Source organism: Psammomys obesus, unplaced genomic scaffold, assembly GCF_907164565.1.
Source record: "Psammomys obesus unplaced genomic scaffold, mPsaObe1.curated_primary_1811, whole genome shotgun sequence".
NCBI classification, from domain to species: domain Eukaryota; kingdom Metazoa; phylum Chordata; class Mammalia; order Rodentia; family Muridae; genus Psammomys; species Psammomys obesus.
This window is the reverse complement of record NW_026591450.1, coordinates 1464106-1478636: the sequence shown is the minus strand read 5'-3', so window position 1 is coordinate 1478636 and position 14531 is coordinate 1464106. Positions and strand designations below refer to the sequence as shown.

The following is a 14531-nucleotide window of genomic DNA, read 5'->3' as shown; positions in this document are numbered from 1 at the left end:
ATAGATAGATAGATAGATAGATAGATAGATAGATAGATAGATAGATAGATAGATAGACAGATAGACAGACAGACTAGTGGTACCCTAGGGATGAGACCTAATTCTAAACATAACATAATTAATGTTTTGGTTTGCCTTATACTCATAGCCTGAAAGAAAGCACAGACACACAGTAGGTCAACAAGTTCTAGAATCTGGAGTTTTAGATCAAAGATGCTCAACTCATCCCAGGAAAACAATGTGTGAAGCGGGTTAAAAGAAAGGCAGGGATCTCTGAAGACAAGGACTTGAATTCGGCGTCTACCCAGTAGGACCTGAGTTAGGGAGCCGCTGACCATAGCAGCTGGCGGGCGAGCAAGTTAGGTAGGGTGAGAGACACACAAGGTCAGCAGTAAACTCACAGAGCAAATTCCGTGAATGTCACACTCCGACGCGTGGCCGTGGCATTCGCAGGGCTGACAGATTCCTCCGAAGAGTATCCCATCCACCCGGTAGTAGCCGGGGAGGCAGGACTGCAAGAGAAGAGGGCTGGTCTGCGTCAGGGTTCCTGAAACGTGGCCCTGTGTGCGGATCATGCAACCCGTGTGTTTCCAATGCACCCGAAGAGCGAACCTCTCCATTTCCCACAAGCAGGGAAGTGCTCCTCCTTCCTAACTTCTAAATGTTTTAATCGGGCTAGCATGTCCATGTCCCAAAAACACACCCACTTTGAGTGTGCAACCCAGTGCTTCGAGGAAACTCACTGAGCTGTGCAGCAAGTTCACTTAGCACGACTTTACTCAGCAACTATCTAACGTGCTCAGGGGAGGAGTACAGTTCACACACACTTTGCATATTGAGTACATATTTCTGGAAATACACGTTCACAGAGGCGTGCGAAAACTCGGTGTTCGGATGATGTGCGGCAGCTGTGAGACCCACTAGGCGCACGTCCTCAACCTGCTGGTCACACTAAGATGCTGGGGGGAAGCCCGATGGGAGGGAACGAGCAGAACATTATTCTGCTCTGCACATAACCAGCCTTGGAGACCTACGAGGTAAAGGTCCTACATGTTTCCCTGTGAAGAGGAATCTTGCACATGGAATCTTAAAGGCCTTGTGGATCAGCACGAGGCCTTTACAGACACCACTACTCTGCACGCCAACCACCAGCAATGGACTCCCATCTAGTCAGTTTTCCGCTAGGGCAGTGGTCCTCAACGTAACTGATGCTATGACCCTTTAATACCGTTCCTCAGGTGGTGGCGACCCCCAACCGTAAAATTATTTTCGTTACCACTTCATAACTGTAATTTTGTACTGTAATGAATTATAATAAAAATATCCGGTATGCAGGCGATCTTAGGCAGCCCCTGTGAAGAGACTATTTGACCTCCAAAGGGGTCGGAACTCACCAGTTGAGAACCACTTCATTAGAGGATTTCTTTTCTCTCATTTCCCCTCCTCTGTATGCAAATCATTAAAGGTTGCTTTCAAACAATGAATGTGTTCAAGGACAGGTCTGGGTCACAGTGTGTCAGTTTAACTGAACAAGGTGACCTACTGTGGGTTCAAGCCAGAGAGGCCATGTGGACGTCCAAGGATATTCTCTGTTCCTGCTTGCGAGGGACAGGGGCTTCTGCACAGTGGTGCACTCAGCTCTCAAGGCATCCCCCGAGAACAGCACCTCTGCTTTATAGACAGCAAATGCAGGCCACGGGAGTTACGCAGCACCTGCAGCGTCCTCGGGAGAACTCAGAGGCAGCTGTGCCCAGCTCCAAGACCGTGTCACATCTAACTGCCAAGGGCTTGGCCTTGTCAAAGCCAGCTCACTGTGTGTGTGTGTGTGTGTGTGTGTGTGTGTGTGTGTGTCTGTGTGTCAAAGCCAGGTAAGTAGCTTTCAAAACAGGTATCTTTAGACAACAGGTTTTTGTTTTGTTTTGTTTTTTATCGTACATGCATGGATACATGCATACTCTGGATTGAATGTAGGGCTCACTGCATGTATATGCTCTACCACCGAACTATATTCCAAGCCTCTTTTCTATGTTTTATTTTCAGACAGAGTCTTGATAACTTTCCCGAAGAAATTCTGAATTTGCAGTCCTCCTGCCTTAGCCTCCTAAGAACCTGTGCAACCAGGCCCAAGCAAAAGCTTTTAAAGTACACAAATAATAAATACGGCCATTCACACAGACCTCATGGAGGCGCCCTCATGCCCACATCCAACTGGTCACCCTTAGCGAGTGTCAGCCCACGGCCAAGCAGCTAAAACTGCTGCAGGGAAATCCATTTCTACAGGTATCAGCCTGATGGCAGTTTCTGAGTGAGAGCTTTGGTAAAAGGATGAACTCTTCTGCTGGGTCAAAACACTGGAAAAGGCATACAACTGGCTGCTGCATGTCCTCAGGGACACAGTCACACACTCAAACAGCAGTGAAGGAATGTATTATGGAACACATCTCATACAAACACATCTTTCTGGCCCTTATCCCTTGAACAATATACTTTAATAACGCTTTAAATGGCACTTTACATTGTTCTAGGTCTTATTAATTTAGAGAAGATAGAAAGTAGACTTGCTTGGGTTGTACGGAAATATTCTACCACTTAAACCCTCTATAAACAACTAGCAGGTTGGAAGAGTCTCCACGAATCCTGGGATCAGTTCCTCAGAGCTACTAAGGCATGGCTGGATTAAGCCTCTCGTGTCTGCCTGCGTGAGCCTGTGCACATCAGCCCTACCCCCGCCCCGTCCCCGAAGCCCAGTGAACTTGGAGGGAAGCTAGCAGCAGCTGATTTCTCCCAGCCTTGATGGCTTGGCCTCCGCATGTAGGATTCCCTGGTTTTCTATTCCATAGCCTACAGACTCTTATCCACAGAACGCTTAGACCCAGAACACTTTAGGTAAGCTTTAAAAACTTCATGCTTCCGGTATAAAAATGTTCATTGGTTCCAAATACAAAAGAAACAACGCCCTTGCCAAAATATTTAAAATATGAGTACTTAAATAAACTCTTAGGCCACCTTTGCTAATTACAGCAGACCGATAAAAATGAGTAAGTTGTCTCCTTGTGAAGTGATCATGAAGAAAGCATAGCCAGCTCAATGCTCAAATGATCGTGAACCACAGCCTTGTGGGGGGCATGACTGTGTACATGGTGGTTAACTATGGAGTGAGGCCAAACCCAATATGACCAAATCTGAGCTGTAGAACCAATGCTACGCTATGGAATTTTACTGCCTTTTAATTTCCCAACCTATGGGAGAGACAGTATCTATACGTATGTGTGTGTGTGTGTGTGAGAGAGAGAGAGAGAGAGGTGTGTTCTGCATGTGTGTGTGCATGTGTCTGTATGTGTGTGTACATGTGTCTGTGTGTGTGTTATGTATGTGCACATACGAGTACAGGTGCTGGCAGAGGCCAGAGGTAAGCTCCCCCTGGACCTGGAGTTACAGGCAGTTATGAGCTGCCTGACATGGACGCTAAGAATTGAACTCAGGTCCTTTGCAAAACCAAGATGCATTCTTTAGAACAATATGATGCCCAAGAGTCTCATAATTCAATAAAATCTCAGCCATGTGGGAGTTTTCTACAGTTTAAGTTCAGATCTTCACATTCCCTTCAGCGCTTTTCCCCATAGGAAACTAGAGAAAGGAGCAGACCGGCAGAGGCCAGCAGTACCTCACAGGAGGTCCCCGTGTAGCCTTGGGGACATTCGCAGTGCTCCACGTCAGTAGCTACTGCCAGGTCTATAGCATTTGGGCTTGCTATGTCCAGAGAGACAGAATCCAGCCTGCAAACAGACAAGGGTCATTATATAGATCTCATGCTTGCAAAAGACCCCTCACGCGTTACTAAAGATAGGCTCCTACAAGGTATATGGTGCTACGAGGCCAGTGGTGCTTGTGTGTACGGAGGGAATCTCCACTAGGTACTCTGGCAGCCATCTTTATTCTCTGGGGATGATCCGACAGTTGCTGACCAGGAGTGCCACGTCCCATAGGCCGCTGAGGGAAAGCTCTGACTACCTACTTGGGGTGAAAGGAAAGCAATTCACGGGGATTGCCTCATCACGAATACAGAGACAATCCTCTCCTGGGTTCTACCAGGCTTATTTTAGCAGCATCCAATGACACTTGGCCTCCACACACTGACCTCGTCAAGGGCATCCAATGACCAAGAATGGACTCAGTAACTCAGGTAACTGCAAAAATAAAGCTATAGGGCCCAAGGAGCCGTGAGACGAGGGAGGCTAACGTGGAGCAAGAGTGAGGTCGAAGCATGTTCAAACCCTAAAAAATCTCATCCCAAGACCAGCAGGAGTAGAATTCCTCCCTCTCTACCCTGGGCCTGCATGTCCTGGCACACACAGCCTTATGGCCCCCACCTCTGCCACTCTTGAGGTGGTCACATAGCCTGGCAGACAGGTTACAGGTTAACCTTCCTCTCTCCTTATAAGTTCATGTCCAACAAGCACCTGGAATTCCTCCTCATGCAAATAAGGCATCCCCAGCACCTTGGCCCAGGCAGTGATATACACTCACCCAGCCTCTATCCGCTCCTCAAAGGTTTAATTAAATAGTCTTTGTTCTCCCGAATTAAATGAGCTGTCTCAGTGAAGCCTGCCTCCCAAGAGTCTGTTCCTGTGGAGCTCACAGCAGCCTGAGGTCTCATCACCCCTGGTTATTCCCGCCTTACTTTCCCTCTCAGGCCACCCATACGATCCCGGGAGAAGATGCCATTACAGGAGGGAAAGAACAGTGGGAATGACATAAGGCCCACAGTGTCAGAGGAATGAAGGGAGAGAGGGAGGGAGGGAGAGAAGGGGAGGTTAAAGGAGAGAAGGGGCGGGGAAGCAATATAACCATTGCTGGAAGCTCTGCATTTGGAGGTTCCTGAATGTCTGTTTCCTACCAGACACACTTGTCTTCATACTAACACTAAAGACAGGATTGTACTTCCTGTCATGTCCAGCATGCACATGAAATTCCTCCTCATGCAATACGGCGCCCCCAGCACCTTAGCCCCCCAGCCAATGATGTACGCTCACCCTAAAAACCTCTACCCACTCCATTAGTTTCCTTCCTTTCAGGACATACCTATAGAGAGCCATTTTAGCAGAATTATAGTTGGCTCTGATCAAGAGATGTGTCACATTGGCCAGGACAGTCATCAGATGGTCGCGGTCAATCTCCTTTCTGGTATTAAAGTCCCGGAAGTTCTCGGGCACAAGTCTCACCACGTTGAAGTACTCCTCATAGGGTTGCAAGGACAGGCCCTCAGCCTGCGTGCTTACAGTGAGCCCATTTCCCTAGCATTTAAAACAAAGAGGAAAGACATATGTCATGCAGTTTTAGTGCCCCAAACTTGAAATCAAATTCTATATCTACCAATCAAGTTCTTCCGGGAAACACGTGATGGAGTCCATGACGCCATCTGGAGTTACCAGAGGCGGGGCAGTTAACCGCACTCTCTTTTCATTTGCGTGCGTTTGTGCAGCTGTGCAGGGATCACACACACACACACACACACACACACACACACACACACACATGAATGTGTGTTCGCACGTGTGCCACCCCACCAGACCTCGAGTCCTACAGCAAGCCAACGCAGATCAGTCACCTTGATGATAACATCGTCATGAGACGTGAGGTCACTGTCCGCCGTCTCCACTGGGATGTCGTAAGACACTGTGTATTTCAGGAACCCGCCGAATGCTGTCAGCTGGAAGAGGAAAGCGAGGGTGAGGACCAGGGGAACCGTAATCGGAGTCACCCAGCTGCATCCAGGTCACGGGCCACCCTGATGGCCACGAGGGAGGAAATTCACACTCAAGGAATATCAGATGTCATTCCATGGATATGATCATGATGAAGAAATCCTTGACATTTGCAGAAGGACGGTTTATAATACATCTCTGAGTCCCCAAGATAAATATTCAGGTGTGTGTGTGTGTGTGTGTGTGTCTGTGTGTGAGAGAGAGAGAGAGCTGCAAGTGTCAAGGATTTCTTCATCATGATCACATCCATTAAAAGAATTTTATTGCATCTATTGTGTATGGGTGTATATACTGTGGCATGGGTGTGGAACTCTGAGGACATCTTGTGAAACATGGATCTCTCCCTTTACCCCATGGATCCTAGGGATTAATTGACGGTAGACTTGGCAGCAAGCACCTTTACCCTCTGAGCCATCTCGGCGGCCATATTTATTTTACTTAAATGAGCCTTCTCATTTTGTTGCCAAGTGTATTGTATACGTCACTTAAAGGACACTCTCCAAGTATTTTTCCCATTAATGTGTACAAGGGATGCTTGTTAATGTATAGTGGGGGTCACTAGTGTATGTTCTTCTTGGGGAATGTGTCCCAAAATTCAGACTGCAATGGTACAATCATGAAACTTCACAAATACTTTTGAAAAGCTCTCTGGTGATAATACCCCATAAACGGAGCATACAACACATTATAATATACAAGTCAGCCCACATGTGCAAGTGCCCGCTTATACTTCTGGAACTCAGGAGTCTGAGGCAGAAGTGCAAATGCAAGGCCAGCCAGGGATACACAGCAAGAGCCTACTCCCCAAACAGATAGACAAACACACAGTTATACACACACATGTATGTATATACATATTAAATATATAGTAATAAAATTAACTACAAAGCTTACCAAACTATAAGGTTATTTATTATGAAGGTACAGGGTCACTTTAAATCAAACCAGAGTTATTTAATACCTGCAGCTGTATTTACTTTATTTTTCTTTCAGAATCTAGAGAGCAGAGCATCATTAACCAGTGTGTGGAAACCAGATACCAGTGATAGGAAGGTTCAGTCTTAGAAACCAGCCCTCTGGACAACCAACAATGCAGACTATTGTTTTGCATTTTCTTTAACTTAAAATAGGCATAATTTTAATTATTTTAACCTGTGACCTCACATGAGCTTGTCTTGACATGGGGACAGGAGCAGAGCAGCCACTCTGAGGGAGGAGCCTTTCCCTGGGTGTCCTCCACTGGCCACGGGCCACGTGCAGAGTCCACTGCAAACCAGGCAAAGTGGAAATGCAGCTGACACTCCATAGAAGGTCTGAGTTATTCAAGGACCCAGAGAACCCAGAGGAATAAAGAATAAAGCCGGTCACAATGAAAGGAAGAGAGCCACAGGACATACACTTTAGAAACCGGATGCAGAAGAGCAGAGGACGATGGGAAGTGGTAATGTAAAGTCCATCAAGGATTAGAGAGAACTAGCGGTGAACAAAGCGTGCATAAAAGCCGCAAGCACTAGGGAACTCATGGCCGGCAAGTCTGCTTCGAGTCGTTAATGCTCTCTGAGATTTCTGGCTGAATGCTCCCCGCCCCACGATCATACTCACCTTGTTTCCGAGATAGGCCTCTGGAGCTGCCCAGTAATACGTGGACGTCAGCCTCTGCATGACTGCCGTGTTGTTGATGCTGACCTGACGGCGCCCGCCCAGGGCATCCTGCTGAGACCGGATCTTATTCGGGCTGACCAAGTCAGTGACCAGCCACCCTGACATATTGGTCACCTTTAAAAGAAGAATTAAGAATTTTAGAATGTGGCATAAAGGTCACCTTAGATTTCACCAAGCGGGTTAGTTTACGTGCCAGACAGAGCTAGTGGGACTGCGGCGTCTGAAGCAACAGGGAGGGACTTCCCGCTAGGGTCGGGGAAAGCTGAGCAGAGGTCGAACACCTCAGACCCACAGCTGTTACACACAATGGAAGAAGCACAAACTTGCAGGTGAAGGTGACATATTTTCTGAGTTTTTTGTTTTCTTTGAGACAGGGTCTCACTATGTAGCTCAGGCTGGCCCAAAATTCACTACATAGATCAAGTTAACTTCAAACTCACAGAGATCTGCCTGCCTCTGCCTCTGCCACCTGAATGCTGGGATTAAAGGTGTGTGCCATCACACCAGGCCTTGTATATTAGATTTTTAATAAGCACAAACAAAAAACAAAACTACTATAGGTTCAATATCCCTAATCTAAAAAGTCCCCAAATCCAGGATGACATGGAAACCTTTACACCTGACATCACTTGAGTCATAAAACAGATGCACTCAAAACATTGCACAAAACCTGTGTTCAGGCTATGTAGATAGGATATATGTAAGACATCATTAAGACTGCTTGGTATATATCAAAAAAAAGAAAATTTAAAATGCTTCTGTTCCGCAGCATCTTAGCTAAAGGGTACTCATAAATGTCATGACTTAAATGTCTTCCTATTTCTGACCATCCTTCCTTTGGTGGTTCTGCTTTATAGCCAAAGGATGAAAAATGCATAAAAACCCCAGACCCTATACTGCCCATGTGCCATGTGCCCAGATGTGATGAGAGTCGTCCCCTGCCCCCCCCCCCCCGTTGGTGTAATGAGAATGGTCAGTGGTGGGTAAGCCAGGGCCTAGAAGCCCCTCCCTAACCTCCGATCATCAGACACTGAACCCTACAAACTTACTGCTCCAGAACTCTGCATACCTCAAACCTTGCCTGTCCTCATAATTCTGCGACAGCCACTCCCATCACTGAAATGCTTCCCACTCCAAAATGAAAAATTCCAATGACCCCCAAGTGGGTCCTACGGGAGAAATGGAAACAGGGCATATTCTATGGCACCATTCTGGCTAATGATTTTTATTAGAAAATGTATATGACAATCCACACATGAATTAGACCAAAAATGTAACACTGCTTTTAGGAGTGGGCTGCCTTGGATGGAGCCTTGGTCTCCCTAAATGGAAGAGCAGGGTTTAGCAAAAGCTGGCCTCCTGGCTTCCTAACATGGCCTCCATGACCTGCTTGTGACCAGGACTCAGGGTCTCCCACCTGAGTAACGGACCACATGAGGCTGTCGCAGACATCAGAGACGCCGAAACAGAAGCACTCGGAGCAGCCCTGGGGGTTTCTTTCCTTCAAGTTATAGAATCCCGGCTTGCAGCGATCACAGTTCTTCCCCGCGACATGTTTCTGTAAATTAGAAGAAGAGGATTAGCTGGTGAGGCCAGTGTATCCAGAAGAAAATGACATGTGTATGACATTGATAAGGAGAAGTCCCAAAACAGGTGATAAGTACACAGTTAAATAAATATCCAGAGAATGTAGGAAAGCTCAAGCCGTTAATATTTACGAACAGAGAGCCTGCAACAACTCGCCCAGTTCTGTAACCAAGAGCAAAGTCCCAGATGTTAGAGCTTGCTCAGTACATTGAAATAAATTGTTTTCTTTTAAATCTTTCATTGAATCAAAACTATTTGTTCATCGACTTATATTTGCATTTTGCTTGGTCTTAGTTTTTGCTGTTGCTGTTGTTTGAGACAGGGTCTTCCTGTGTAGCCCAGGCCGGCTGGCTTCCACTTTTCAAGCCCCTCCAGGCATCCCAGAACTGGGATTACAGACATATACACCATGCCTTGCTTGTCCAAACATTTTAAGATTTAAAGAGGGCTATATAACTATTTGTTTTGCTTGTTAATGTTCAAGCTTATTTTCAGTCTCATGTAACAGAGGCTAAGGACTCTGCTTTCATGGGAATAAGACACAAGGTACAAACAGGAAATCTCAAGCATTCCGGGGCAATGGTTATTAATATCATATGACCAAATAAGACCCTCTCGGGCAACACATGTATGCATTCCTATGATTATACAATTTTCTTTCAAGGGAAATTCAAGATAACAGATCTGCATTTCATTAGAGTTCATGGCAATTCAGTATTTACCTGGTTCTCCTCCAAACACAGAGATGGAAGACAATGCCATAGAATTAAGCCAATGCCAGGGAAACGGCATGTACTGTTGGGCTTCATCTAAGAAGTCACAGAAACGCCTCGGGGATACATGGCCGTTACCCAGAGGCACCACAAAAGAGGAAGCCAGGTGCCCATCTAAGTTCAAGGGCACAGAACTGCTTGCTTGCTGTGACATGCTGCTTCTCCTGTTAAACTTCCCTGTTCTGCACAATACTCGGTTATCTGAGCCAGTGGAACAGAGGACCCCAGAAGAGACTCCGAGCTTCTCTGCCTGCCACACTGACCTTACAAAGACACGGCTCTGTGCAGGGGTCGTCATTCACGCTGCCGGCGGTGCTGCAGTCACACGGGATGCAATCTGGGAAACCCCGGTAGCCAAACTGGCAGTGGTCACATTTGTCTCCTGCATAACCTTCCTCACATGGACACTGACCTGGCCACTTCCCTGGGGAAGAAAAGAGCAGCGGTGATTAGGTGTGAACTTCTGGGGCTTAAAGCAAACTTCCTGCACAGGACCAAGGAGTACAAATTGCAACCTCTTTGAGCAGAATTTCAGGGAAAACTAACTAAACAATGCACTCTTAATGCTCTAGCCATGAACTATACATATGTAAATGTTACCTATGCAAATGCCCTCAGCTCTCTGGGCTCAAATAAAACAGGGTGCAGATTTGGCCTGTGGGCCACAGTTTGCTACAGTGCTGGTGTAAAGAGAGAGAAATTAAAACCCACAGGTAGAGCTGCCATGCCATACTGCAACTCCATTCCCGATCCAAGAGTAAAATACAACACACAGCCATAAAACTGTACATGAGTGCTCAGAGCATTCGTGTTATTCATAATAGCTGGAAGGTGCAAACGACCCAAGGTTTATTCACTAAGCATGAGTAAATGGGCACATCAAAGCTGCAATCAATGTTTTAGATTCACTCAGTGAATCGAAATATCAGGTTTTATATGTATCCGCTCACCAAGTAATCAGTGCCTAAATATATAAAATGTGGTGTAGTTAAACAAGTATCACTCCCACACAACAACATGAGCCTCCTGGAGCCAGAGTAAGAGAATGAAGCGACCCACAAAAGCCCACACAAGTTAGACGGCTCAATTTCACGTAGAAGATGATAAATATTTGGTGAACAAAAAACTCAACACAGGCGCAAATGCTTAAATGTCTACATCCTGGTAACAACTCTACCCAACACAAACAGTCCACACCCACACCCTGGATCAACCTCACACAAGAGAGCACGTTCTCACCGTTGCCTAAGTCAGCATGAAGGTCATCCTTGATACAGACAGAACTCAGAGACCCCACAGGGTCACAGTCACAGGGGCGGCAAGGCTGGTCCTCATAAGGAGAAACCTGAAAGGCAGGAGGTGTCCTGGGTGGCCTCACCAGACACAGAGGCATGGTTTAAAATAATAACCACAACCAACCACGAGGTATGGGAGACCTATTTCAGGTGAGACTGTCACAGTGATTTTATGGAAGAGGCTCTAAACATCTTTTTGATGGTGACAGTGGTTAGCATCATCAGCAAGCTGTCATCTTTTCCTGTTTCCACTGTCCCCCTTCCCACTCTGCCATCTTTTACTCTGTAGCATAGCCCTGTCAATGAACAAGCTGCTGCAAGGGTTCAGCTACATATCAAATCAATTGAGGGTTGAGTGGATGAAGTCTATGGCCAAGGTATGGCCCCTTTACTTATTAGCTGGATCCGCATATTTATAGTCAGAATTATCCCCAATCACATAGCTCACAGGACCCCAGTTCAAGTTAAAAAACAATGCATGCATAGTCCCACTTTAAGCGACAAAGCAAGCCAGTGTAGGAGATAAAAATCTGAAGAACGCTAAAACGAAAGACAGGACCCCATCCTTCAGAATAGAGGCCAAGACTTAACGAGGCGTGTTCTCCACCCTGGAGGCCGTGGAGCTCGGCTGTGGGAAGAAAGCACACTTACCTTGTGAGGTCTGTAATATCGGTCAACACACGTTTCACAGTTGACACCTGTGGTGTTCTGCGAGCAGCTGACACAAACCCCTCCCCCACTGTACTGCCCGGCTGCGTTCAGGCTTCGCTTCTCCTTTGCAACAGTCTCGTCGTAGTAACAGTCTTTGGCTTTATTGTGACAGTTGCATTCTAGGAAAATATTTTGATATCTCAATTAACACATGACATGTCCTATTTAAAGAAAGCCCTTATCTCATGAAGTAAACGTCCGTGTTTTAAAATTCTAACAGAAATAATTCCATAAAATACAGGGCTGGAGAGGTGGCTCAGATTTACTCCCCAGCACCCACATGGCAGCTCACAAGCATTTGTAATTATTTGTAATTCCAGTTCTCGGATCCCCACATCTGGACACTAGGTAGGCAAGTAATATACAGACGTATAAGCAGGCAAGACACACACAGACATGGGGAAAAGCTACATTTTTTTTTTTAAAGTAGTAGCTTTTGAAAAAGCAATTCTGTAGAACAGCATACATTATTATGCTATTTCCCATGGGAGAAACATTGAAAATAGGGACGTATTGACATAAACCATAAACTCTCAGAAAAAGTACTAAAAAATAAAAAGTGGGGAAGAGGGAGTGAATACAGTGATTTTTAAACTTAACCATATTTTTATTAAAATTTATTTGTGTGTGCATTAGAAGGTGGAGATCAAAAGACAACTTACGGGAGCTGGCTCTTGCCTCCCGCCACGTGGACCCCAGAGAACCAACTCGGGTCATTGGGTTTGGTGGCCAGCACCTTTACCTGCGGAAGCATCTCAGCAACCCAGGTAACTCTAGCTGGGGACGTCGTTAGACATAGAGCAGATCCTCGCATGGTGGACCCCCACAGGTTCAATACCCAATCCTATAATCAATTAACTACTTTCCACCTCAAACACATGGGAAGAGAAACTCAGTGAAACCCATGAATCCACAGTGACACCTTCAGCCCTTACATGTCGCCAAGGTGATGTAGTGCAGCTTTGGGCATCGTTAGAAACGCTGGAAAACACGTCAGAGTAATGCACCTGATAATCACGAGGCCACGAGCTCAAGCATAGACGAAGCAGGGGCCTTTGAAGCATCACTAGGCTCAACGTGTACTCACCCTCACACTCGTTACCCGACGAAATGGTTCCGGGCTTCCAGGGCCGCTGATGGTAGCCAGGGCAGCACCTGTCACAGCTCTCCCCACATGTGTTGTGCTCACACTGACACTGCAGTTGCTAAACAAAAACAGGGAAAGGAGACGAAAGCTCGAAACTTTCCCTGTGTATTTTTCTTAAACTTTATCTAAGGGGAAAAGTGATCACGTGAGAGCAACATGCTCTTTACGGTGGGGGAGCTGGGGCCATACCGTGTTACCGAACTACTGGCATTTGATTCCTGGAGTAGAGTCATGAGTAGCCTCATTACAAACTCGGCTGAAGCAGGCGTTAACTAATAGGAATGGTCTCAAAAATGATGCGCTGACTTTAGGGGTTGGGAGTCCTTCTCAATACTTTGATTACTTTGATTACTCAATTTCTTTGATTGTTTGCTCAGTGATTTTCTCATCAAGATGATGACCGATGCTTATCGATGTGCTTTCTGGCATCAAAAATAGAAATGGGCAGGTGAGCCTGCTCGGCCAGTGAGAGCGCTTGTCACCAAGCCTGACGACCCGAGAGCCACAGGAAAGAAGGACAGACTTGGGTCCATAAATTGCTCTCTGACTTCTCCACGTGCGCTGTGGCATGTCCCCCAGAATAAATAAATTAATGTTAGAAATTATTTTAATATAGAATAATGTGGGCTGAGGATGTGTCTCACTGGGGGTGTGCTCGCCCCGTACGCACAGGACCCCGAGTTCAGCCCTGAGCCGTGCAGAGATTGAACAGCTGTAATTAACAAGAAGTAAACTATTCAGTGGGTACCGAACTCTAAAGGCTGGAAGTAAGTAAGTGTTTTGAAGAGTCATATCCCGTTGTTTACTTAGTATTCCATCCAACAAAGCCTATTTTTTTTCTTGATTTAGTCCCCGCAATAATGGAAAGAAGGGAATCCTAGCAACAGCAAACAGACTTTATCTCAGCACATGTCATCTGCCCGACTCTAATCGGAATACGGAAGATCGTGGAGTTGTCCCGGATGTCTTCCTACCAACAACGCAGTAGGGGCTTAATCAGAAATGTGCCCTTCAACCGAAGCAAAATGATATTGCTAGAACCAAAGCCAATCAAATTGTCCACATTTTAAAATTCTTAACTTGGTTTGACGCCTCTTACTGTCTGCCTTGACTAGGGACAGGGAAAACGCTGCAGCTCTAACTTCTAGGTTGAGGCTTCAGTCGCTATAAAACACTAGAACTAACCTTTGTCTCTTCATCCCATGGGCAGCTGCTAGCATGGCCATAGCAAATACACATCCCTCCAACGGAAATGTCCTTGATTGAATAGTAGTACTATGAAAAAAAAAAAAAAGATCATGACAAACAGGAGTTAAAAACCCCTTTATTTTTGTGCAAAGTAAATGATGACACACCACAAATATCCCACCTTGGCTCATGAGGGGTTTTGTTTTGTTTTGTTTTTTGGTACTCTAAACTTAATTACATGCACGCTTAAATTCTTATTTCACACACAGAGCCTTGGTGCTCAGTTCAAACCATTCATGCTCAAATCAGCTTATCCATAGGACCTACGAGAGTCTGAGAGAATTTCTCATTGTGGTTTTGCCATAAGCCTAATGCTCATCTTCATAATTCACCATGCTCAGCT

The 14531-nt window shown here is 45.9% G+C and overlaps 1 protein-coding gene across 1 annotated transcript in view; it reads right to left on the bottom strand.

Moving 5' to 3' along the window:
* Lama1 (laminin subunit alpha 1) overlaps window positions 1-14531 on the bottom strand; it is a 116747-nt gene that overhangs the window by 59956 nt on the left and 42260 nt on the right. Inside the window, exons 6-16 of the mRNA XM_055610183.1 lie at window positions 14126-14215; window positions 12881-12998; window positions 11734-11912; window positions 11027-11132; window positions 10051-10211; window positions 8845-8985; window positions 7368-7541; window positions 5609-5710; window positions 5083-5294; window positions 3665-3776; window positions 402-512 (exon numbers count right to left, since the gene is read on the bottom strand). Coding sequence (XP_055466158.1) covers window positions 402-512; window positions 3665-3776; window positions 5083-5294; window positions 5609-5710; window positions 7368-7541; window positions 8845-8985; window positions 10051-10211; window positions 11027-11132; window positions 11734-11912; window positions 12881-12998; window positions 14126-14215 — 1506 coding nt within the window. The remainder of the gene's footprint in view (window positions 1-401; window positions 513-3664; window positions 3777-5082; window positions 5295-5608; window positions 5711-7367; window positions 7542-8844; window positions 8986-10050; window positions 10212-11026; window positions 11133-11733; window positions 11913-12880; window positions 12999-14125; window positions 14216-14531) is intronic.